The sequence below is a fragment of the Perca flavescens genome, chromosome 19, assembly GCF_004354835.1.
Source record: "Perca flavescens isolate YP-PL-M2 chromosome 19, PFLA_1.0, whole genome shotgun sequence".
NCBI lineage: Eukaryota > Metazoa > Chordata > Actinopteri > Perciformes > Percidae > Perca > Perca flavescens.
This window is the reverse complement of record NC_041349.1, coordinates 28,439,964-28,465,325: the sequence shown is the minus strand read 5'-3', so window position 1 is coordinate 28,465,325 and position 25,362 is coordinate 28,439,964. Positions and strand designations below refer to the sequence as shown.

The window sequence follows — 25,362 nt, the reverse complement described above, 5'->3', positions numbered from 1 at the left end:
AAAACTCAGATAACACAGATATATGTGCACAAAGTTTTGGACATGAGCAGAAATCTTGCTCAAACAAATCTGAAATATTACAGTCCAGGGGTTTATTAATTAATTAAAATGAATTAATTTATCATTGACGTGAATAATTGTCATATGCACATTTAAGGAGGTTACTTCCTCAACAAAAGATGCAAAAGAAAAGGGAAGAGTAAATGATGCCTCTAGGCTACATGTGTGCTGACTCAGATATAATTAGAAAAGCTGATCTACAGGAGAATAAATAGATGAAAACAATACAGAATGCCTGAGAGCATTACTTCCATATATTCCATTATGTTTTTATATTTGGATTATAATCTATGTTTACCTTTTACATAAAGATTTCCAGCATCAATTTATTCAGAAAAACGTATAAATAGGTGCATACAAATTCACCAGAATGCAGGAAATGAAGAGTTTAATGCTCAAAATTTTCTGGGGGAGGACCCCCATACCCCCCCACATCATAAGTCACCACGTGGAAATTGAATAAATACAGTATTTTGTATTTGGTTGAATTGTCAGTGCCATGTGTCAAATCTTTTGTTGTGTAAATCTGAGCAATTATTAATAATAACAACAAAAACACTATATTAATATTAATGAAACACTCCTATTCCTTTGCATCCTTATGCATTCTATTACCTCAAACAGCCTGAAAAATAGTGCATTTTACTGACGTAATGGGAAAAAATATCTCCACCGGGGGAGCATGCCCCCGGACCCCCCTAGGTTTGGGCTAAGCCCCGAATGTTTGTATCGTCTGGCTCCGCCCCTGGGCTCTAGTGGCTGTAATTCTGCACCAAGGCTGAATTTTGGGAAAGACACTTCAGATACAGTATTAGGGGACCACTAAGGTCTATATAAAAGAGACTTCAGATACAGTATTAGGGGACCACTAAGGTCTATATAAAAGAGACCTCAGATACAGTATTAGGGGACCACTAAGGTCTATATAAAAGAGACCTCAGATACAGTATTAGGGGACCACTAAGGTCTATATAAAGAGACTTCAGATACAGTATTAGGGGACCACTAAGGTCTATATAAAAGAGACTTCAGATACAGTATTAGGGGACCACTAAGGCCTATATAAAAGAGACTTCAGATACAGTATTAGGGGACCACTAAGGTCTATATAAAGAGACTTCAGATACAGTATTAGGGGACCACTAAGGTCTATATAAAAGAGACTTCAGATACAGTATTAGGGGACCACTAAGGTCTATATAAAAGAGACTTCAGATACAGTATTAGGGGACCACTAATGTCTATATAAAAGAGACTTCAGATACAGTATTAGGGGACCACTAATGTCTATATAAAAGAGACTTCAGATACAGTATTAGGGACCACCACTAAAGGTCAGATACATATTACTAAGGTAAAAGAGACTTCAGATACAGTATTAGAGGACCACTAAGGTCTATATAAAAGAGACTTCAGATACAGTATTAGGGGACCACTAAGGTCTATATAAAAGAGACTTCAGATACAGTATTAGGGGACCACTCAGGTTTATAAAGCATCCAAAGAGCACCATGTCATGGGATCTTTAAGGTATTTTCCTATTCTTTATATCTGTAAACTTTTACCAAGCGCCTTTTTTACATTTATTTTACTGGTTAACATGAAAGGGTATGTATCTATCGGGACTTTTTTTTTTTTTTTTTTTTTGAAAGCAGTGGTGGAAAAAGTACTTTGATCATTAAGTAAAAGTAGTAATACCACAGTGAAGAAATACAAGCAAAAGTCCTGCTTCAAAATAAAAGCACAAAAAGCATTAGCATCCAAATATACTTAAAGACCAAAGTGTAAAAAGTACTCATTATGCAGAATGGCTAATTTCAGAATAAAATATATAATTGTATTGGATTTGAGTCATTGATAGATGAATGCGTGTATCACTTTAATGTTGTAGCTGGTAAAGGTGGAGCTAATTGTAATCACTTGATATACTGCTGGGTAGCTTCATGTATTTGTTTATAATATTTTCCATTAACAATATGAATCTGTAAAGTAACTTAATGTAGTGGAGTAAAAAAGTAACCCTAACCCTAACCCTTCCCTCAAGTGGAGTACAAGTATAACGTAGCAGAAGGTGGAAATACTCAAGTACAGTACTCTGAATAATACAGGCTGCAGTAAATGTATTAAAGGTACTTTTCACCGCTGTCTGAAAGTATACCATACTGCTGCTGCTGTCACTATTGGGCTGTTGGAAGAATGATTACCACATATTTCCTTTACTCCGCTCTTTTTCTGTTAATATCTGTAGAAATGATGTAAAAGTCCTTCATTGAACATGTTACTTAGGTAAAAGTATGTCAGTATCATCAGGAAAATGTACTTAAAGTATTAAAAGTAAAAGTACTCAATGCAGAAAAAATCTGAAAACGTTAAAAATTGTTTTGTCAATCAACCCAGTGTTTAATCGGCTAATAATTTCAACCGTTAGGCCGTTATATTGTTTAATTTATAATAAAACATCAGATTTTATCTTTTGTGTGCAGACATCTTAAGTTAAAAAATGTAACTAGTAACTAAAGCTGTAAAAGATGAATGTAGCGGAGTAGAAGTAGAAAGTGGCATGAAAAGAAAAGACTCAAGTAAAGTACCTCAACATTTAGTAAATGTATTTAGTTACATTCGACCACTGTATCTATCTATCTATCTATCTATCTATCTATCTATCTATCTATCTTATATATATATTTTTATTTATTTTTTATTTATTAATTTCATATGTATTTTAGTCCGTTCCCAGAAGTCTATGACCGTAATGTCATTGCTACTCTCTCCCTCGGTTGTGCGTATTCCAGTGCGTCTCATAAATTTGAGCTTTTATCCAATGAGATTTCCCCTCTGTGCTGTCTACTGGGGAAAAATCTACTCAGAGGCCTTCAGTGAATCCCTCTGCTGTTTAAGCAAATAGGGACGATGTTGTCGATTGTCATATTCTTTAACCAATCAAACTTCGAGTTTGCGTGTTGGGCGTATTCTTTGACAGGCCGGAGCCAGCCAGAGCCCGGGACCAGTTAGCCAACTGAAGCAAAACTAGCTAGCATCACATAACCTGTAGCAGCGACGTTAGTTCAAGTTTGTTTAGAGTTTTTTAAGTCAGTGAAAGAAATGAGGATGTACATTTTCTTCAAATGATGAGCAGCTTTTGGTAAGTTTTTTTTAGTCAAGTGGTTTTACTAGCTGTCACTGGTTGCTTTAGATAGTTGCTGCTGGTGTCAGTGGCCGCTGTGCCTCTGTGTATGCGTGCTGGCGTGTGTGTTGAGCCCCAGCAGCTTGGCTGGGATTTGTGGGGAGGCCTGTTGATTCATAATTGTTTAATTTGTGTTTTTCATTGCGTTGTGCTCGTTGTGTGAGTAAATGTGACCGCATGTTTGTTTGTTTGTGAGGCAGCATTCTGCGTAAAAGTGATGGCTTCAGTCACCATGTATTCATGTCTCTGCAATAGCGTATTGAAACTCTCTCTGGGTACGTCCCCAAGCACTCCATCACCTGCCTCCCTTCCCCGCGTCTTTTAGTCCCTCCCACCATCGGAGGAGAGAGGCAACGAAATAGGCTAGTTCGAGATTTAATTTTTTTATTTTTGTTGTCTCCAGGATGCGTTGATTGAAAAAGCTCTAAGGTTTTTTTCAGATCCATTTATTTAAGACTTTTATTTTGAAGGAACAGTCACAACATCAAAAAGAATGGACGATTAAAAACCGGAAATGTAAACTCGGACATTTTTTTTTTAATTGACAAAAAAAAACATACAAAACTCTCGTAGGGGAAAGAGAATATACATGCGCAGATACAAATGTTGTCAATGTACAAGAAAGACTTACCTAAGCAAAAAATACAAAAACAAACCAAAAAGGGGAACTACTTAAAAATATACAAGTCAAAAGCAAAAAGGCTAGAGAAAATAAAATTAACATTTAGAGCAGCACACAAACCGTAGTTTCCAAGATATGTCACTACACATTTTTCTTGCCATTTTACTAGATTTGATCTTTTTCAGTGAGGAAAAAAACAATTTAAAATCATTTATGAACCAAAACAAAGGAAGGCTAAGAACATCTCCACTTACTGCAATTAAATTAGTTCGAGATGAGCCAGGCCTGCGCAGAATGGATCACAGGCGATCGCCGCCCAATAGATGCCGGTTAGATTTGGGTCCGATGTATGCTGCGTTCATGCCACCTGGGAACAACAGGGACCGCCCCCGTGATTACGTTGTTTTTACGACTGCCAGCGTTCACATGGTCGGGATGCAAAATTACGAATTCCACTATGGCCACGCCAAGACCCGCCCTACAAAGCAGCTCGATTGGTCGGGGGTTAGGCATTTGACCTTGAGTGGTTAAGGTTAGGATAGCCGATTGGTCAGGGGATAGGGCCTGAACAAATGGGGTTACATTACCTTGCAAAAGCATGGACGCCTGGCCAATAAATTCTATTGAAGGGCGGGTCTTGGCGTGGCCATAGTGGGATTCGCAATATCGCAGTCGGGATGCGTGTTCTTCTTCTTCTGTTATATTGGCGTTTGGCATAACAAGTTGTTGCATGACTGCCACCAACGGTTGGCCGTAGCCTAGAGCATCAGGTGGGTGAAAACATGGAGGCCACAATAACAAAAGATTTGCTGTTTTCTTATGCGAGCAGCCAAACAGCACATGGACAGCTGTTTGTTTGTGTTATCTGCAGGACAACCAACAGGAAATGACTCGGATAAGGTGTTTTTTTTTAATGCATGGGCCTATTTATGAACAATTTGAAACATGTTATGTCTGTTTCTTGGCAGAGGCGTTTGTCCACAATAAACAGTTTATTGTCATTGAAATATGTTCAGTGAACCAAAGTGGCCTACATCAAACGTCAGTTGTCAACAACGTGTCACCAACTGGGATATCTAGCCCGAGTTTCCCACCTCTGACTCCCACAGGAAGTGACGTGAATGCTGACGTTTTCGACTCAACATGATGACGTTTTACATCAACTTTTTATTGTTTTTAAACTGGTGGGATTTGAATTGCTATTTGTCTGATTTAAAGGCGTATTCTGTACAGAACACATGTCGTGTGGCTGATGTGAGTGATGTAGCTGATTTCATCTTTTTATTACTGCTTGCTACTGCTCTGCATGGTTGAACAGTGCAGGAAGATGGCTCGGGTCTGTGTTGCTTGGCTGTGTTGTGATGCTTGCATGGCTCCTTGTACTGAATGGTGGATACTGTTGATGTGTAACTGTGCTAATGTCTTGCTGCTTCCTGTAGCTCTGCATGGCTTACTGAGAAAGCTTATTTGTTGCTCTAGCTGTCTACGTGGTGTCTTGTTGACTTCTGTCTGTATAGTATAACCTGTACTAATGTCTTGTTGACTTCTGTCTGTATAGTATAACCTGTACTAATGTCTTGTTGACTTCTGTCTGTATAGTTTAACCTGTACCAATGTCTCGCTGTTTCCTGTTGCTCTGGTCTTAAATCGTCTGGCCAAAGGACTACAGTTGAAAATTAGCCGGCCGGCTAACACTGGCCCATTTACAGAAATGTTGATTAATGTGTGTATCCTTTATAAAATAAAGAATAAGAATAGTTGCGTTTAGAAGTCAGAGAGACTAAATCTGTTCAGATTAGGGATCATCATTTTTGTTAAATCAGACCTAACAGGATGTGAGTGTTTCTGTGACTTCCTGTTCAGCCGGAAAGCTGCTGGAAACTGTCCGACTTGACAGCAGATTGTTGTCACCGCCCCCCGGCTGCTGCCGCCTGCTCTCTTACACGTTACAGGCGAGGCGCAGTTCATCTCGAACGAGCCTGTTGTGTTTAAGAGGGAGGAGACGTCTTTTCAGTCAGCTGTTTGGGCGTAGTTAGCAACTCCTTCAGCTGCACGGCTTCCAGGAAGGCTGCTCTCTGTGACCTCGGTTATAGCTCCTCGGTTATAGCTCCTCGGTTATAGCTCCTCAATGAGCCCTCCTCGATGCTCGATGAAAATGAAAATATCTTTAAATCAAAGTTAACATTTTGGAATGTGACAAATTCCAACACAAAACTGCTTTAAGCAATTATTTAATAAATGAGAAACTTTCAACATATTACCCAGTAACAGATAGTCAGAGAGTGTTGTGGGGAGAGTGGGGGGTGGTGGTGACAGACACAGAGCTGGAGCTGAGCCAAAGTAACGTTGGCGAACTTTTGAATTCATAAACATTATCGGAAATCAGGAAAATAAAACGCAGATATAGATAATCTGCAAACTGCCAAAAAAATGGGCCGGTAGTCGGTCTATCCCTAGTTACAAGTTTGTACTAGTAGTTATTCCTTGGTACTTTACAAATGAGACTTTTTGCACACAAAATACACATGTAGTTTAGAATAAAACATCAGATTTTATAAATTAAACTAGCCAACGGTATAACGTCCTACAAGTCCAGCTGAAATGATTAGATCATTAAACACACAACTGGTTGGATCCTTTACACTTTCTAACAATGGGAGGATTTTTACTTTTAATACTTTAAGTACATTGTCCTGATGATACATACTTTTACTTAAGTAACATTTTCAATGTAGGACTTTTACTTGTAACTAGAGTATTTTAACAGTGTGGTATTAATACTTTTACTTAAAGGTACACTTTATTTTACACCAATGAGGACATATTTATGAATTAAGACATTGATTTAAGCTAATAAAACACAGGGTACCTTTTTAAGTAAAGCATCTGAATAGTTCTTCCACCACTGCCTAGTGTCCTGGTTGAGGTTATTCATGGCTGATTTCATTGCTGTAGGATAATAATGAACACGGCCAGCAGCCAACATACTTGTGAAATTATGAAACTGTTGACTTTTCCATCAGCCTGGCAGAACCACTGTGGACTCGTAGTCATGTTATCACAGGACTGTGGGAGTTCGAATGCATGCAGCTAAAACTCCAGATCTTCCAACAGAATAAAAAAATAAAAAACACAGACCAACACATTAACCCAGCAATACTTTATTTGCCGTCAAAGTATGCAGAAAACCAAAGATCCCAAAACATATCTTACACAACAATAAGCTCACAATGTGTGGCTTTCTAATGGCCCGAAAAAAGGTTAAATACCAAAGAAAGAAATAACAAGTCCCATTCAGACAGAGAACGGCAGCCACACTCAGTAGAAATCCAAACACCCTGCTATTAGAATTCCAGTGTACAAAAACAAGCCTCTCTTTCTAAAATTCCACCCATTTCCCCACATGTTCCTGCCTCACATTCAACATATTGATCTTCAGTGCGAACAGTGTCCTGATTAGTCATCATACACATGAGTATGACAGAAGTCAGGGGTGTAGAACACGTCTGGAATGTGTAGTGGCTTAAACAATGGAATGGTGAAATGGCACAAACGTACTGTATCGCAACAACCAGCGAAGGTTTTCAGCGTTTTTAGATCCTATGACTTTATTGACTTTTGCCCTGGTGCCACCGCCAGCTCAAAAAACTCCCCCTAGTCTATATCGACGACGTGTCATTTCTGAAATTCCGCCCTATGTCCGTCACTTTCCTCTTCCTTTGTGTTGGCGTTCTAACCTCCGGTGGATTTGTGAGGACTGTGGTTAACTGCTGCTCAGATCTCTGCAGGGTAAATCCAGACAGCTAGCTAGACTATCTGTCCAATCTGAGTTTTCTGTCGCACGACTAAAACTACTTTTGAATGTACACATGTTCCACCAAAACAAGTTCCTTCCAGAGGCTATTTTGCAGAGGCGCCGTGGCTCCGTCCGGCACCATTGTGATTGGTTCAAAAAAATGCCAATAAACCAGAGCCTGTTTTACCCCCATCCCAGAATGCTGTGTGGACTAGCCAGACCTTCCTCCGCAGCGCTGTGGAGGAAGGTCCGGCAATGCGAGACTAGACTAGACTGCCCCCTAACCAACACTTTTGGTCGGTGACAAATCAACGTCAGATTTACCCGACATTTGCTCTGGACATTTACGGTCACAGAGGGATGATCCTGAATGTTTCGGTGACCGGTCCTGGTATCTATGGACTAGCCAGACCTTACTCCGCAGCGCTGTGGAGGCAGGTCTGCCAATGAGAGACTAACATTATAGAAACATCCACATCTAATGTGCCGAATAACGGCAACGACATTTACGCTCGCCAGAGGATGAACCCTCTCAACATTTTCAGTAAGATACTGGATCGCCAAGACTTTGAGGTAAAGGTCACATTAACAGTACAGTCAGGCTCTTAGAGGGACCAACCATGGCCTTTCCTCCAACACCATTGTCTTTTTGCTTTAAACAGCATTTCTGGTAATGCCTCTCGAGTATTTACAGTAAATCAGTAAGTTAGACTTTCTGTCAACACTCGGTTAATGTGGGGTGAAATGTACATTCCTGTGTGTGTGTGTGTCTGTGTGTGTGTGTGTGTGTGTGTGTGTGCGCACATCTGTGAGCAAGCTGCAGCAGAAAGTTTAAAAACCAATCTCACAATAGGAAATTTACACACATTCAATTGGCAATCAAGTGTAAATTAGTGACAATACACCAACATGTTAATGTGTACGCACCTTTTTTTTCTGTTACTACCAACCACACGTTCATTTTTTTAGCCTGTAAGCTTCTTTTTTTTTTTTAACCAGCCCCATAGTTTCCTAGTCATTTCCTGAAAAGGAACTGATGTGTAACTGGAAATTCAATGCACTTTTCTTGGAAAAGAACAATGTCATTTGGAACTAATTATTGGGCTACGGAGACCACGCTGACTGGGCATACTTCCAATTATTGTACTCCAGTGAATTGCTTTTCAATCCTGAGTCTTATAGTTGGTGAACATTGTCCAACAGTCAAACAATTCAACACCTGTATGAAGAATACAGTTTCCAATAACAATTACATGAATACATACAAATACATGAATATTCACATTAAGATTTCAACAAATGAAATTATTCTGGAAATGAATGAATGAAATCCACTCAAAGAATTGTCTCGGTTTTCTCTTTAATTAGTACCCGAAACATTGTAATGTAATCATTGTTTTTCTAGATTTCCTAAATTGGGGTGGCTATAAAGTAAAGTAATTTTTTTTTGCTGACTTTTTTTTAGGGCTTTATGTCGACCAAATTGTACTTAAGACTATATGAGACGGGCAATAGTACTGTCAAATATATTTGACTTTTTCAGTTAAATCAAATCATGTCAATGAACTGTACATGTGTGGCCCTTGATGTGACTCTCACACATTGAGGCTCACCCATTCTACACGGGAGTCATTAGCAGCCATCATGTAACATACGTTACGTTGCTAGGGGGTTTTGAATTACTGGACAATGAATGAAATAAGGGGACCACACTGTAAAAGGTGCTGGTACACTGTCACACCACAGAGTCTATGTAACAGGTCAAAAAAATAATCAACAAAAACATTGCCAATAAATGAAGGCATCATTAAGACAAATGCATTTAAATAAATAAGCCAGTGTAAAGACTACTGTATGGAGCTGGATCACACTCAATACTCAAATTCAAAAAATGGACCGATAGAAGTCAGTCTGAGTGCAAACCACTTCCTGCTAGGGAAGGTGTAGGACAACACGCAGCTGTCATCCAGTTCTGTAGTTGTTATAATAAAAAAAACATACAATTTGTAACCTTAAACCTTTCAGTATCACTTGTAATTACGGATTAATTGTTTCCGATACTGAAGACGAAACCTAAGCGAGTAGAATAAAGAGATTGTAATTTAAACCTCCCAGATGGGAACTTCTGCCTGAGCTTATTTAAAAGGCGCGGTCTGATATTGTGGGAAGTGAACTTCCCTATTTTTTGTCATACCCAGAATCACGTTTAGAGCACATGAGTAGTTTCAGGACACGTTTAGCTTAGCACATAGACTGGAAGCAGTGGGGGAACTGCTAGCCTAGCTCTGTCAAGAGAGAGACTAATCCCCTCTGCATGGAGCCCACAGCTGTCTGATTGACATGTTGTATCTTGTGTAGTGCACCGCTGTAGCAGTTGTTGTTGGAACTACATGTTGGCCCTAACCCTAGAACTACATGTTAGCCCTAACCCTAGAACTACATGTTAGCCCTAACCCTAGAACTACATGTTGGCCCTAACCCTAGAACTACATGTTGGCCCTAACCCTAGAACTACATGTTAGCCCTAACCCTAGAACTACATGTTGGCCCTAACCCAACAGTGGCCCCCTGTTCTCTTAGGGTTAGGGTTTTTCTAAGTGACCGAAACCTAGCTGACTTTGGGGACTACGCATAGTTGCTAACAAGCTACACTGTATGGCCAAAAGTATGTGGACAGTGGAACATCTGACACCATGGGGGGCTTAATGTGCTGCTATAAGAGCGTCCACTCTTCTGGTGGGGGAGGCATTGTCATGTTGAAACCAGGGGTCGATGAATAGACTGTAGGTGCTGCAACTAACGCTTATTTTAATTATCGAATAATCTGCTGATTCTTTTTCTCGATTAATCGTTGTGTCTATAAAGTTTCAGGAAAATGGTGAAAATTGCCCATTGCAAACAGATATCCCTATATTTGTTCATGTCCATTTTACTGAGAAGTTTGGTTTTTATTAGTTCTTTGATGCTATAATAACAGGGTGAAATGTCAGGATTGACAGCTGGGATTGACTCAGGATTGGTCCGTCGGGTGTATGGGTGGGACTTCGATATCGATGTATCTGGGAGATTTTGGCTTCAATTTTGTACAGTGGGAAGAAAGTGGAGACATGTCTCGTCAGTCTTTATTTTATATATATATATATATATATATATATATATATATATATATATATATATATATATATATATATATATATATATATATATATATACACACATACAGTCTACGGTTGGAACAGGAAAGGGCCAGATAGTGCACAAGGTGGAAATAGGACTTTTGCGAGGCCTTTCAGATGCAGCTAGGCCAGCAGTTTTTCCGTTATCTAACGTTATTAGACAGATAACCAAAATAAACAAATGTATTTCACAAAATGTTGGACTGTTACTTTATTAAAATAAATACCAGCTACTGGATCCATCCAGCTTATTCCGTGCTCCCAGGCCTGACGCACGCAGGCAGTCTGGGGTTTCCTGATTTATATCCTACAAGAAAACAAGAGCTGCCATAAGAAAGGAAAATACAGTCAACGCCGAGTTCCAAAAGAATCTTGTAGCTGTGTACTAGGAACTATAAATACACAGGAATAGGAAGGCAAGGGAAATAACCCGTGGAGGAAAATGGAACGAAGGCTTGATGGAAAAGTAAAAACCCTAACAAAATTGAAATGCTAAACCAATGAAATGAACAATTGTTGTGGCTCCACAGGGGGCTTTTCTTTTCTTTCATCATGTTAGACCAGCAGTATTATCCCTCCATTACCTTCCTCTCTCTGTCCTCTCATCACCTCCTCCTCCTCCTCCTCCTCCTCTCTGGCCAATCAGCGCTCCTCTGCTCCTCCTTCCATCACTGCGTCCACGCCGTGTTGCCTTCAGGGCACAGGGTGGAAGCTCTGGCGGCTGGACAGAGGGACCAAACACTGATGTATGGGTCTCTCCAGGTCATCTGAGGAGAAACAGAGTGAAGATTCAATAGGAAACAGGTTTTCCTTCACAGGTTTCTGTCCGAGAATCCCAACCAGTATGATCGTGTGTTTCTGCAGGTTTCACCAAGTCAAATGTAAAGGTCCCATATCATGCACATTTTCAGGTTCATACTTGTGTTTTGGGTTTCTACTAGAACATGTTTGCATGCTTTAATGTTTAAAAAAATGTCTGTCTCAATATACCTTATACCTCTGTCTGAAACGCTCCGTTTTAGCTAGCTGTCTCTTTAAGCCCCCCTCCCAAAAAAGCCCAGTCTGCTCTGATTGGCCAGCGTGTTTCCTGGAATCTCCTCTGCGCTCCAGTTTTGTTTCATTAGTTGAAGCTGGAGCTAATGCAACATAGTTTATAGCAGGACTTTTTACTGTGAAAAATCACCAATAAAGGCTTCCCAAATATTACACAACCGGACATGTCCCAGCAGTAAAGAGACCCGAAAATAGGGAGAAATGACCAGCATTGGCCAATCAAGATTACAGCTATGTCGCGTTAGCATGCAGCTACTTAATAGTTAGCAGCAGTTTCTACCTTCAAAAATGGCAGATCAAGGCGTCCTAACCAAACACTACCCAATCGGACAGGTTACAGAAAATACGGAAAAGCCTAATTTTAATCCCCTTTAAGACCTAGATAGTTTTAAGTATGCCTTTTTAAGGCATGAAACTTTGTTTTTGAAATTTTTGTTTTTACTTTATTAAACCCAACGGAAACCTTGGTTTCTGAACATAACTCCAAACATCAGTGCACATTTTACTCTTTTGTCTTTGAAAGGAAACAGCTGCCTGTAATCTGCTTGGGTGGCTTTTAAACAGTCTCAAGAATGCACAAAAGCCATTTCCCATTTCACAGCATTTTCAGGGTAACTGAGCATTCTGCATAATGCATGTATGTGCAAACCACCTGATGGAAATTACTTGTACGTCCCCAACCCCCTCATATTTAACACTATGCCCATTGTCTACAAAGGGGAACTGTTTGTTCATTGTCTCACAAAATTGACTCGACTCGAGAATTGATACGACCTATGTCCAATGGGGCTGCATATCTTTGGAAATATTTCAATACTCAAACCAATGGGACCCCGGAGTATTTTTTGAGTACCTTTTGTTTGAGAAACACTAACATTTCTTTTGACAAAACTCTTATTTTTACTAGATGAAAAATAAACAAGAACTATGCTGTAATGTTACCCTTAGATCAAAATTAAAGTGACTTAAACTACCCCATGTCATCTTTGAGAGCGTATAATACACTGTAAAAGCCTTACCGGCTGTGTGCCTCTTGGACCGGCTCCAGCACCAACACCTTACACTCTCTCTTGGCTATTTTGTCCAGTGAGATGAGGCTGTGGCTGGGCGGCAGGTACCGGCCTCTGCCCGCTGGAGATCCTGCAGGAGGAGTGATGCTCCGATGCTCCATGGCGCTGCCGGACCTGGAGCCGCAGCAGAGACACTGGGTCACGCACATGATGATAGACAGGAATGTGTAGGTCTGTCTGCGAATGTCTCCCCCTCCAGAGTTATTATACTAAACAGAAAGCAGCGTGGTGCTGCTGCAGGCTGACCCTGCCTACCTGACGTGGTGAGCCCTGGGCTGTGGCTGGTGGGAGAAGCTCTGAGAGCGGCCCAGGCTCTGTCTGTCCAGCAGCTCTCTGACTGACGATGGACAGTTCCTCGGCGGGGATCCGACCTCCACGGGGGGGGTGGACACCGAGGCTGTGAACTGCAGCTTCAGCTTCATGTGCTGGCTCAACTACGGAGTTATCACGGAGCAGGAAAGACACAGGCGGAGATGGGAGAGTATACACTTTGAGCATTACTGTGTATTACTGTTTTAATGTGATCTGCAGAAGTACGCTGTACCTCAAAGAGTCCAGTCCTGAGGATCTGGAAGGCCACGGTGAAGGAGAGGGTGGAGCCCTTCCTACACTGGCCCAGGTTGTTGAGAGGGGACTGGCACACCACTGCCGGGTGGGCCCTGGGATCCTGCTGGCTTCCTCTATCAGCTGATGGATGGATGGATGGATGGATGGATGGATGGTGGTAGGAGCCAGGTGGTAGGGAGGTAAAAATTGAAAACGGGATGATTAAAGACAAATAACACTAATACTGTGCAAATCCACACATTCCAATCACTTCCTGGGGTGTCACCATTCTCCAAATCCACGATTCGATTCAATTTTCCAGTTCAAACATTTGTTTTCCAACAGGGACGTCAATGCCACAATAACAGCCACTAGCAGACAGGAGGGTATTTTGCAACAATTGAATGCACCATTAGTTTAACAAGGTGCACCTGAAGGCACCGTGGAGTCCCATCAGAGCCCACATGCTTTATCTTTGTTAGTTTCCACTACTCAGTCACGTGGAAGGCAAAATGTTGCCACACAGTGACTTCAGGGAAGCGGGAGGATTTTCCAGTTATGGTGTTTCTCCGTTATCTCCGACTCCTGCAGTGGCCATGGTGTCTGGAAAAGTGCAGCTGCAGGCTACCGCTAAGCTAACATTACCCTGTGTCTTTAGCTGCATGCTACCAGTCGGTAAGCTACTCTATGTCTGTTGTTGTTGTTGTTGTTTTTTTTCTTAGGATGTGCACAAGTAGGCGGGGGGTGGAGAGAGACAAAAATATTGGGTGCTGCTTTTGATTTCGACTGTGAAAATGAGTTGCTGATGAAATGTCATTTACACAGGAGTCACAGGAGTTGGTGGCCGGCGCTGTGAACAGGTAAGATGTTGACTCTAGAAATGAGTCACACAACACTAAATGTAATCTGATCTGCCTGAATAGGTTTCTGTAACTCAACACTGACTTTATATTGCATTTACCTATTTGTTTTCTCTCACTCTCTTTTCATGCCCCGAGTTGCTGCTAACACGCCCATTGCTGGCAGTGTTGGAGGTGAATCAGCATTGAATCAGTATTACTCTAAATCACGAGGTCCCCTGGTATTACTAGACCCTAGGCATGGGCCAGTATCGCGGTATTGCAGTTACTGCTTTAAAACGTATTATTTTGAAATGTGTGGATGGATTTCTAAACTGAACTGAAACCCAGCTCATACCGCGGGAACGGTATGCCGGCCGTATACCTTGAAACCGGTAGCCGGCCCATGCCTACTAGTCCCCTACGAATAGGGCGATGGAGGTTAGAAAGGGAGCCTGTGTGATGGTACAGCCTGCTACTCACCGTCAGAGTTCCAGATCAGACGGACAGCCAGGAAGTCCTGCAAGTTGTTGAGCAGGGTGTATTTTACCCAGAAGTGCTCCAGAGGCCTGACGGCACGAGGACAGGAAGCTGTCATCACCAGCCGTGGTCGATCCAAGCGGATACTGGGCAGCGCGTAACAACTAGAGATGTATCTGGAGGGAAGGCAAACTAGCGTTTTAATTTCCTTTTAGTATAGACCTTTTTTTAACGGCAGACATTTTGACTCGTCATCATGGGCGTAAATTGCATCCAACGGTTCTCAAGAGCAATTTTTCAAGGGGAAATACTGTATAGGACATGTATACCCAGAGGAAATCCTTACTACTATTATCAGTGTAGCATGTACTACTTAAAGATTTTTTAATCTTAACTAGGCATTTTACTGCCTAAACTTAACTGTCGTCGCTGCAGGACAGTCCCATTTTGTCGGCTAAACTCAACTGTAACGTCCGCTGGAAAGACTTGTGGGCCAGATGTACGTACATTTGCGAATGCAGCGTTATCAGCGCCATGGCCAACAAGCAGAAAGCGCATGCTGTGACACTTGAGCTTACGTCGTATTTACCAAACATGCAGTTCATCGGGTAATCAGCGCCTTTCTCCGCCCACTGTAGCGTAAATTGCGCTGTAGCAAAGCGTTAAGTAATGGTGCTATGATGCGGCTGAGTGCAGACTGCGATATTCCCACTGCTGATGCTAGGACTGTTTGAAATGATCCTGATGCCGATATTTGTAATGTAGCGAGGAGTTTAACAACTGCTGGAATGGAATGTGAACGCTGAGTCGGAGATTCAGTGTCATCTTTGATTTCTTCCTGTAACTGTAATATTGCATGGCTGCTTAATCTGTAACGCTAAAAGATTTCATGTTCACTCAACTGAAAAAGTGTGATCCTTGTGGCAAAAATCCTTTCAGCTCGTCTCCTTGGCCTAGTATGTCTTCGTCTTGCTCGGATTACTGCCGCCATTTCACCAGGAGCCATACGCGAGGAAACCCGCTTCCTGGTTTACACCTGCTTTTAAGAGGCGGAGAATTTTCAGCGCAAAATAGAGGCGCGCTTTCACGGCCGGTTTTTGTACCTACCGCGGAATACATCATTAAGCGCACTTTACGCTTCCCCTCCCATCTCTTCATGGGAAACTCCCACTGTCCCCTCGACCCGCTCGCAAAGGCATACGCATGACACGGAAAAGCGTATTGAAAATCGTATGTATTGTGATTTTTTTTTTTTTTTTGCGAAAACTTTACAAATCTTTTTCCTGGAGTCAATATTTTTTGTGGAAGAAAACAACTATTTCTTAGAAATGTCTCATGATATATTGTCTCTAGAAGTGTAAGACTATAATACTTAATAGAATCGCAATATAAATTGTATCCGCACCCATAAATCGTGAAAGACTCGAATTGGGACAAAATCATATCGTCCCAGCTCTATTATTTAATGCTGATATTTTTATTTTTTTAGAGCGGGACAAACCCTTGATCCCTCCGCGATTTCCACTTAGTCTTGCTTAAAAGCCTGAGCAGAGCAAATATCGTTAGTGATGGCTCAGTTGCATGCGCTCTGGAACTAGCTCACAAAAATGGAGTACAGTCATTTTAATCATATCAGTTATGATCACTTATCACTTGCACCTGTGTTCTTTTCCTGCTTTGACAGCTTCATTAAATGGACGGGTCACCCTTTAATCCTAAACATGATCATTGTACTACATTGTTTTCACAGCACTCTCACTGCATAACATTCTAGTAAAAACCTGCCAAGTGGCTGCATTCCAAGTAGTACAGTCACTTACCTTGTTAGAGGCAGTGTCGGAGTGTACCACTGTAACACAGCCACCAACGGGACTTCCAAACCCTACAGAAATATATACAATACATGTATCAGTTCATGTGGAAAAACTAAAACTATTAGAAACACATGAGTGGGCCACGTTGTGCCCTGGGTGACGTGTTCCTCACACACTGTAGATTGTTCTGACTCGATCTCACACACACACACACACACACACACAGTCCTGCTGACACAAATACTCACTAGAGCAGCAAATTTGGATTAATCCGCTGCTGAAAATAATCCCCAACATGCCACATTCGCTTGTAACGTTTGTAAAAAACTACAATGTCCAGATGTAGAAATCAAAAAAGAAATGTAACTTTGTGAGCTGTTTTTTTTTTTGTGTGTGAGGATACTGTGTAACAAAAAGGTGACATATAGAGTAAACAATACACATACATACACAAACATAATTACAGACAGTCAGACAATATATAAAGTAGTTGAATATTGGTGTGATTGAAGATTGAATGTACAAATTGTTAAAAAAAAGGTCCTACATTATGCTAATTTTCCAGTTCATACTTGTATTTTGGGTTTCTACTAGAAAAGAAAAAAGATGAGGTGTTTACCTCACTGAGGCCGAGCGATTTAATAAAAAGGAAAGAAGTGAAGGAAGCGGCCTCCGTCGTGTCTCCTCACCTCACTGGAGTCCTCCTCTGCTGTGTCCTGTAGCTGCAGTTGGAACAGGAAGTTCTGCTCCTCCAGGGCGCTGAGCATGCTGGGTAAACGCGACGACTCGCTGTCCATCCGATAGAATGAAGCCACTGTGACCTCAGCTGATTGGTGGCTTTAGTGAGAAGTGGAAACAAATCGGTGTTTGTGAGGAGACTTTAAAGGGTAACTACCATTTATTTTTTTTCTCAACCTGGACCCTATTTTCCCATGTTTTTGTGTCTATCTGGGAACAACAATCTAGATTCCATTTAAAAAAACTACACTTTTAGCGTGTATAGAGCCAACATATTTTCACATGTAAATCGTAAATTTTCACATGAAACTATGTGTTTATTTCAACCAAAACTAGAGTTGTGATGGTTGGAAAAGTGGAAAGACAGCTTTTCATAATTTTATTTTGTTTCTGCCGACTTTGAATGTAGTGTATTTGACGATGCTGAAATGACTGTTTATTTACATGGAGTCTGGTGGGTTTGGAGAACATAATTTTGCGGATGTTTTTATGTTTAAAAAAAGGATTTTACTCTTCAACAGAAAGGTTGAAGAGTAAGATCTCCTTAGAAATCCTTTCCATAATGTTGTCAGACACTTAGAATATTAACCTGAGCCGGTCAGTGGTAAAACGAGCACTTTTTAGAAGGTAAATACAAGCTCTCAGTTCATGACTTTTCCTAAAATGGGTTTATTAACCATCTAGTGAGCTACGGGGGATGTGGTATTAAAAGAAAATGAAATATATAATGATCATTTATACCTAAAACCGCCAGCGGGTAGCTTTTACCCCCACATAAAAAGCGCTGCATATTGCTGCGCACAGCATTCACAACGCGGCCGGTTGCCTAGCAACACGTGTTGTTTAAAAGTCTTTTGACAGGGCAGCTGCCACATCACAAGCTAGATTTTTATTTTATTCGACTTTGTCAAGTCGAATAACTTAACTGCTTCAAGAAATGGCATATTTGCGAGTGCTGAAGCTTTTTCAGCAGCGGGTAAATATTCCCCGCAGGGCGGTTTTAGGACTAAAAGGAATGCTGGCCTTTCTAGTGCTGAAGAACCTACTCAGTTCCTGATGGAGTACTCCTTTAAAATCAAACCGCGTGGGCTGTAGTTTCTAGCACTGCAGTGACAGCAAAATGTGGAAATGTTCAGTAATGTATAAACATTGGGCATCAGCCCAGCTGGTTATTTGTGTGTGTTTATACAGTAAATAGACTAACAGATCCCCTGCTTCTGGACAGTAGAGTATACAGTACATCACAGTGGTCTTACCAGACGTTGTCGACTATGAGAACTGAACCATCTGGCATCATGGGGAGGTAGGACAGGTTGTAGTTAGGAAGGATCTTCACATCTCTGACACACACCTCATCCTGAGAGCTGCAGTTCAACACTGAGGACAGAGGGGAGCGGATCTTTAAAGGTGTGTGTGTGTGTCTCTGTGTCTAATTGCAATTATTTTACGTAATCACGTTTCTTTGTTTAACTGCATTAATTGCTAACATTAGCCAAGGTCCTTAGGGGTATGACTATTTATGGAAATTGTCAATTTCATGTTCAAAAATACAATGTTTTTATAATAATAAAGAGGCGTGTTTTACTTCAAAGGCTGTGTATTTGTGTTACAACATTATGTGGGTCACATAACAGCGATATAACCAAAAGACATATCCTGGGATTCATGCAAAACTTGAAATTGTCTGAAAAAGTAATTTCTCTTTTTCTTTTCTTTTTTTGACTGAAAGAATTATATTGTCAGATGCAATTACATCAGAGACAATTATTGTACAGTAACATTTGGAAACATTACAGCTCTAGTGTTTGTGCGTGCTGCTGGTCTACCTTTAAGGACAGTCAGGTGTTTTCCAGAGACAATCATGTGCTGAAACTGGACACTGGGAGGTGGGAGAACATGCACGGTGGTGCTGACTGGCAATGGAACACACACACACACACAACAATTTAAAACCAGGCACTTTACATCGGATTTTGTAACCCATTCCCCGGAATTCTTTAGTACAAAGGCCAAATATGTGTCAAACCATTCTAAAATGAAGTATTGTGGTGCTGCAGAGACGTCCAGGGCCTACAAATCCTATCCTACAGAATCAAGGAAAACATCTTTCTTTGGTACAGATCCTCGCAAAAAGAAATCACACTTTAATCTTTTTTTATATATTTTTCAATGAAAATGAGAATAATGATACAAAAATGATAATTCCCTCCAATATCGTGAATCATATCGCAATTATGTCAAAATAATCGCAATTAGATATTTTCCTCATATCGTGCGGCCCTGAAAGTGATGTCAATTAAATATGAAGTGTGGCACATCTGCATCGGCTGTTCATAGTTTGGACCCACGCTGTACTTCAGGACCTCTGTCGGAGGAGCAGGAGTGTTTATGACAACATGTGGCACAGTGAATCCTTAGAATTAAAGCACGACTCATGCTTCTGCGGAGACACAGCCTATGTACATAAGTGGCCTGAAGTTTATACTTGTGCATTGGTGTGTGCATGGATCTCTTTAAGAGAATAGCAGGGAGTGTGTAGTAGAGCGAGTGAGAGAGTGGCGGTGATCCTCTTCAGAGCGAGTAGCGACTCTAGAGTCATAGTGAGAGAAACAAAGTGTCTCCTCTGGTCTTTCTGACCATGGTGGGAAATCTGGAGCAGGAGAAGTTAACCCTCTCCTTGACTTCATGTTGTTTATGGAGAAGGAGAACCAGGAAATGAGTGGGGGGGAAAATGCACTTCCACATACCTAAAGAATAAAATAAAATCAGTTTCATGTCTGTGGTACAACCAGAGAGAGAGTTGCACCAAGAACACAACAGCTGATTGGCTGCAATATAAGTCACATGTTGGTCTCATTTGTAGTCCTAATACAGCAAAATTATATTTGGTCTAGCGACAGAAAGAACTACAATACCACGGAATTAAAAAAGAAAGAGCATTAGAGGTAGCATTGCGTAGACGTAGGAAAATTAAGACCTGTTTAAAATGATTTAAGACCTAGAACACAATACATCAGCGAATGTAAAACTTTTTAAGGCCTAAAATTTAGATTTTTAAATTTTAGACTTTTTAAGACCCCGTGGAAAGCCTGACGTTTCGGCGTAGGGACCGTGTCTCCACGTACCTATGTGTGTAGCCACGCCGTACATAGATTTAACGCGGAAGCATAAATCACACTTTAGGCAGCTTTTTCACAGGCCAGCCGAGCTGGTGTCTGGTGTTGAGGGAAACCGAGTGAGTGTACCCTGGGCCTTGAAGGTGTCGAAGTCCTGCCTGAAGGTGTGAATTGGACTCCGGAGCTGCAGGAGAGTCAGGTAGCCATGTTCCCTCACCTCCGCCTTCTCATCCTCCGGCCTCCACATGGTCACTACGATCTGACGGCACAGAGAGGCAGACAACAACAACAACAACAAAAAGTTTGGGTGATCATTTTGCTAAATTTGTCTTCCTAATAAGTTAGCCTCATGTGGAGGTTTCCGACCGGTCTAATGTGCAACATCCCCGCCAACTGTCTCGCACAAACCACAGACGTCAAAGCAGAGCTGCACAGATTCATCCATTAGTTGTCAAATATTCAATTAATCACCAACTATTTTGATAAACTGATTCCAGCTTGTTAAATGTGAATATTGTTCTAGTCTCTTCTCTCCTCTGTGACAGTAAACTGAATATCTTGGAGTTGGGGACAAAACAAGACTTTTGAGGACGTCATCTTGGGCTTTGGGAAACTCTGATCCACAGTTTTCTGACATTTTATAGACCAAACAACTAATCGGTTAATCGAGGAAATAATTCACAATAAAAAATTATCGTTAGCTGCAGCCCTACATCTAAGGAATAGTCACCACAGTAGAAACGGTTAATAAATGGATATTGTCTCTTCAGCCCTATTTGTCTGCATGCAGATGTGTCTGACCTTGGCTGTAAGCGTGTTGACTGGCAGCTTGTCCAACGAGACGGTGAGACAGAAGACAACCTGGTCGTCCAACACCAGAGCAGCCTGCAGGAGGACACGCAGACACGAGACAAGATGTTAGAGGTTAAAGACAGAGACTCTGTTTTGGAGGACAATATGTGAAATACAGTCACATACTGATCAATAACAAGCAGGTATAGGGCGATGCCTTACAATTCCTGTCATCTTCGGTCAATGAACTACTAGTCTCCCATTGCCAGACCTTCCTCCACAGCGCTGCAGAGGAGGGTCTGGCTAGTCCACACAGCATTCCCGGGATGGAAGAGAAACTGGTTTATTGGCATTTCTTTAAACCAATCACATGGGTACGTTTAAAGGTTGTTTTAGTCGTGTAACAGAAAACTCAGATTGGACAGATAGTCTAGCTCACTGTCTGCAGAGATCTGAGGAGCAGTTAACCAGAGTCCTCAGAAATCCACCGGAGGTTAGAATTACAACACAAAGAGAGCGTTAGGTTAAAAAAAAAAAAAAGGACATTCTGTGAAATTTCCGGCGGCACCTGAACAATCCTGGAAGTGGAAGGTTGTGGATAGAAACTAGACCAGGGCCTCACTGAAAAATGAGAATCACATCTAGGGCCAGACATGTATACATTTATTGACATGCTTTTATTTTGTCGAAAAAGTAAAATATCTTTGACTGTATTATTGTGTGTCTCACATAGTCTTCTCACTCACAGTTTGCCCTAGTCAGCAAAAAAAAGTTCCTCAGTCATCGTAGAATTTTGCAAATCAAGCAAAAACAATGAATACATTTATAGAAGGAGCTCCCACACAGCCGACTCACAACAACCTGTTTCACAGGCCTGAATATCTAAATTCTCTGATTCTGTGGCAATTTTTGAGTCACGAAGTCAGCAAATCTGCCAAATTCTGTGTCACTTAATTGCAGTTTGAAAAACACTTCCCAATTTATTGTGAACCAAAATGGATGTGCTGGCCGGATCAAAATTTGTGATGGGCCGTGTTTGGCAACAATTTGGTTGGAGGCCAAAACTGAGGTTCTGTATCTGTACCCAGGCGTGTGCAGTCCCTGTTGCCAGCAGCAGAGTGTAACGCTGCTGCAAGCCTGTCAGTGTCACCCGTGACGTCTTCAGTAGCTGGAGATGTGAAGCTGGTTTAAAGCCCCCGAAGACATGACTGCACTGTCAAGTCTGGACACATCTGGAGCACAAAGACTGCTGCAACAAGCAGCCACAAAAGGTCGCTTTGCCTCAGAGAGAATCACATCAAACTGAAGAATCGAGGTCAGCGTAGAAAGGAAGTGTATAAATGACTGTGGTTTGGTTTCTCCTGCACCCAAGAAATAGGTAAAGGTCACTTCCTATTACACTGAAGGGAGGTCAGTGTAATGGTTTGTTATAAAGTCAAAATGTCCTCCAACACATTTACTAGGGGTGGGGAAATTAATCTCAGATCGCATGTATTAGGGGTTCAGGATTCGATATTGATTTTCAGGCTCAAGATTCGATTCATCGTTTTTTGATTCAAAAAACAATTCTGTGAATGTAGTTACTTTTACCATGAGATTGCAGTAGACATACAATTAAAAAGAATTCTATGAATCAATTTTGAATCGGTAGAGCTTGAAGCGCGATTTGAATGTGAATTGATTTTTTTTTTTGCACACACCTAGTATGTATTGTGATTTTTTTATTTTTTAAAACCGATTCTTTTCCCTACAATCAATATTTTTTATTTATTTTTTGAAGCAATGATTATTATTATGAATATTTCTGTTTGTACGATACCACCGATGGCGACTACATCATATCCGTTTCCAGGAAAACAGAGCAAAAGCAGAAAAGTCATGTTATGTACTTCATTGCAAATGAAATACATGTGTGATGTGCATTCTTCTTAGAAAATAATACAATTATTATCTTATATTGTCTCTAGAAGTGTATTATTCAACTTTTGTTTTTGTTAAAGAAGGAAAAGAAAATCGCAATACTCGATACTATCGAATCGCATTACTTCTAGAATCACAGTAAATGAAAATTGCAATACAAATCCGGCATCCATGTACGTTAAAGCATAACTTCCCGGCCCTAACATTTACAAGTCGGGCTGGGTCCCGATTTCAATACTTTTTAGGCACCTGCCGGATTGCCTCTGAAGTATCGAGTATCGAAAAATGCCTCGTCATTCAATACTTAGGAGTAAATCTCATCAGCGTCAGTGAGCCAATCAGCACGCTTCTACCAAGATCTAATAATGTTTGTGATTGGCTGTCTAACGTTACACGTCGTACAGACACGCAGGAAAAACTCTACGTTACACACTGATACCCCGTTTACACGTACATGGTTATTTTGAAAAACTGAGACATTTCTCTTCGTTTGTGCACTTCGTTAACACGCAAACGGAGAATTTGCCTCTGAAAACGATTCTTTCTAAATTCTCCGGCCAAGAGTGGAGATTTTGAAAAACGGAGGTTTAGGCAGCTGAGGAAGAGAAGAGAGAGGAAGTGATTCGTTGCTGTTGTTGCTATATTCGTAATTCTGATTGGCTAACGTGGGCTTGAGCGTCTGGTTACACCGCCACCTACAGGTTTGGCGTGCTCTTGATGGCATCTATACACTGGTACGTGTAACCGAACACTTCTGAAAACTGACAGCTGTGCACAATGTTATTTTTGAAAACGGAGAGGTTGAAATGTCCTTTTATGAAAATAGCCGGCCACGTGTAAATGTAGTACGAGACCAGACAGGGCTCACTTAGGAGGAGCCATCATGTAATTTATTTTTGTTCAATAAAGTTGGTATCGAAAAAAAAGTATCGTTAACGAAACCGGTATCAAAGTCACATTATCGGACATTTTTTAACGATACCCAGCCCTATTTACAAATCATTGTTTTGCCCTAATACGGACTTCAGGCTTTTAGATAGTAGAGCAAACCCTCTTTCTTTACCTAACCTTTCTTAATTACTCAAACTTTTATCCTTCTTACCTTCACCGGTTCCCTCCCAGACTGCTGCCCATCCCTGGTCGAGCTGTTGTGAATGAGATGCGGGCTGCACTGTATGAAAGTCCGGTTACTGTCCGGCGGCTTTTTCCCTCCAGATTCCCTCTCTTCGGGCTCCTCTTCCCCGTCGTCCTCGCTGCAGGTGCTGCGGATATCGGCTTGGTACTCGCTGGGTCTCTGCTGCCGGCTTTCGGCGACGCACACACTGGCCAGAGCAGACAAAGAACCCGCCAGGTCCTTCCAAGGTAAACCGCCGGAGCTGTCATCCCTCCCCACCGTTGTGTTCCGAGACCGCAGGACCAGCAGGAACTGGACTATCTCCCCCAGGTAGACGTGCTTTCGCCGCGGAAGAGTTGTGTACTCCGCCGGGTCTGACAAACTCGATATCGGAGCGGCGGGAAAATATATGAAATACTCGCATTGTGACTCCATCATTAGAAGTATAAAGTAACTAGGTTAACATACGCGGTTGTGTTAACCATCTGCCGCAGTGTAAACAAAGCGAGCCTGAAGTGCCACGTTCTTTTCATATATAGTTAAAAAAAAAAAAAAAAAGTCTAGTGTGTCAAAAAACTGTCTTAACTAAAACAGTCGAATACTTTGACTACCGTAAACGGGAGAATAAAAGTAACGTCCAAACATATCCATCTTCGCCGCTTCCGTTTAGCAATACAAACAACAGGACGGCTAATCCAAACAGAGCTTTCTCTCTAGACCAAACTAATCAATCAACAGAAGGCAGAACACAGAGCAGCCGAGACGCAACTGTCTTTCTTTTCACCAACAAAAGAACTGAGCAAAGTGCAGATAGAGAAGAAGTATAATCAGCTAAATGTGCTCAATTGTAAAAGTGGCCATTGTGAGCAATGCATGTGTTTTATTGTCCATATTATATCATGAGTTTATTATGACTGATGCATAATGTCTAAGCAGAATTTAATGTTGTGGTTGATCGGAGTGGAGCTAATATATATATATATATATATATATATACACACACACACACACACACACACACACACACACACACACACACACA

The 25,362-nt window shown here is 41.3% G+C and overlaps 1 protein-coding gene across 3 annotated transcripts; it reads right to left on the bottom strand.

Moving 5' to 3' along the window:
• Positions 1 to 7,856: 7,856 nt before the first annotated feature.
• On the bottom strand, positions 7,857 to 25,055 carry trappc14 (trafficking protein particle complex subunit 14). 3 transcript variants are annotated; one of them, XR_003690901.1, is made up of 14 exons: positions 24,309 to 25,055; positions 21,296 to 21,379; positions 20,624 to 20,753; positions 19,205 to 19,291; positions 18,635 to 18,755; positions 17,330 to 17,477; positions 16,647 to 16,708; positions 14,830 to 15,002; positions 13,506 to 13,648; positions 13,217 to 13,395; positions 12,911 to 13,075; positions 11,423 to 11,605; positions 11,066 to 11,145; positions 7,857 to 10,735 (listed from the first exon to the last, which is right to left on the bottom strand). XR_003690901.1 is itself a non-coding variant. In XM_028563888.1 (12 exons), exons 1-12 carry the CDS (start codon positions 24,756 to 24,758, stop codon positions 11,602 to 11,604), a joined length of 1,746 nt encoding a protein of 581 aa, XP_028419689.1. In that variant the 5' UTR covers positions 24,759 to 25,055; the 3' UTR covers positions 11,374 to 11,601. The 3 variants fall into 3 exon arrangements, 1 of the variants encoding a protein (XP_028419689.1); XR_003690900.1 differs by lacking the exon at positions 7,857 to 10,735 and having other exon boundaries at positions 10,886 to 11,145; XM_028563888.1 differs by lacking the exons at positions 7,857 to 10,735; positions 11,066 to 11,145 and having other exon boundaries at positions 11,374 to 11,605.
• Between the last annotated feature and the right edge of the window lie 307 nt (positions 25,056 to 25,362).

What these genes read in the sequence shown, in the direction of transcription:
- trappc14 (XM_028563888.1), bottom strand. Translation starts at nt 24,758, where the DNA reads ATGATGGAGTCACAATGCGAGTATTTCATATATTTTCCCGCCGCTCCG. An exon ending in TCAACACGCTTACAGCCAAG is followed by an intron (nt 20,754 to 21,295) that starts GTCAGACACATC and finishes CTGTGCCGTCAG; the next exon opens with ATCGTAGTGACCATGTGGAG. An exon ending in CCCAGGGCTCACCACGTCAG is followed by an intron (nt 13,076 to 13,216) that starts GTAGGCAGGGTC and finishes CTGCGGCTCCAG; the next exon opens with GTCCGGCAGCGCCATGGAGC.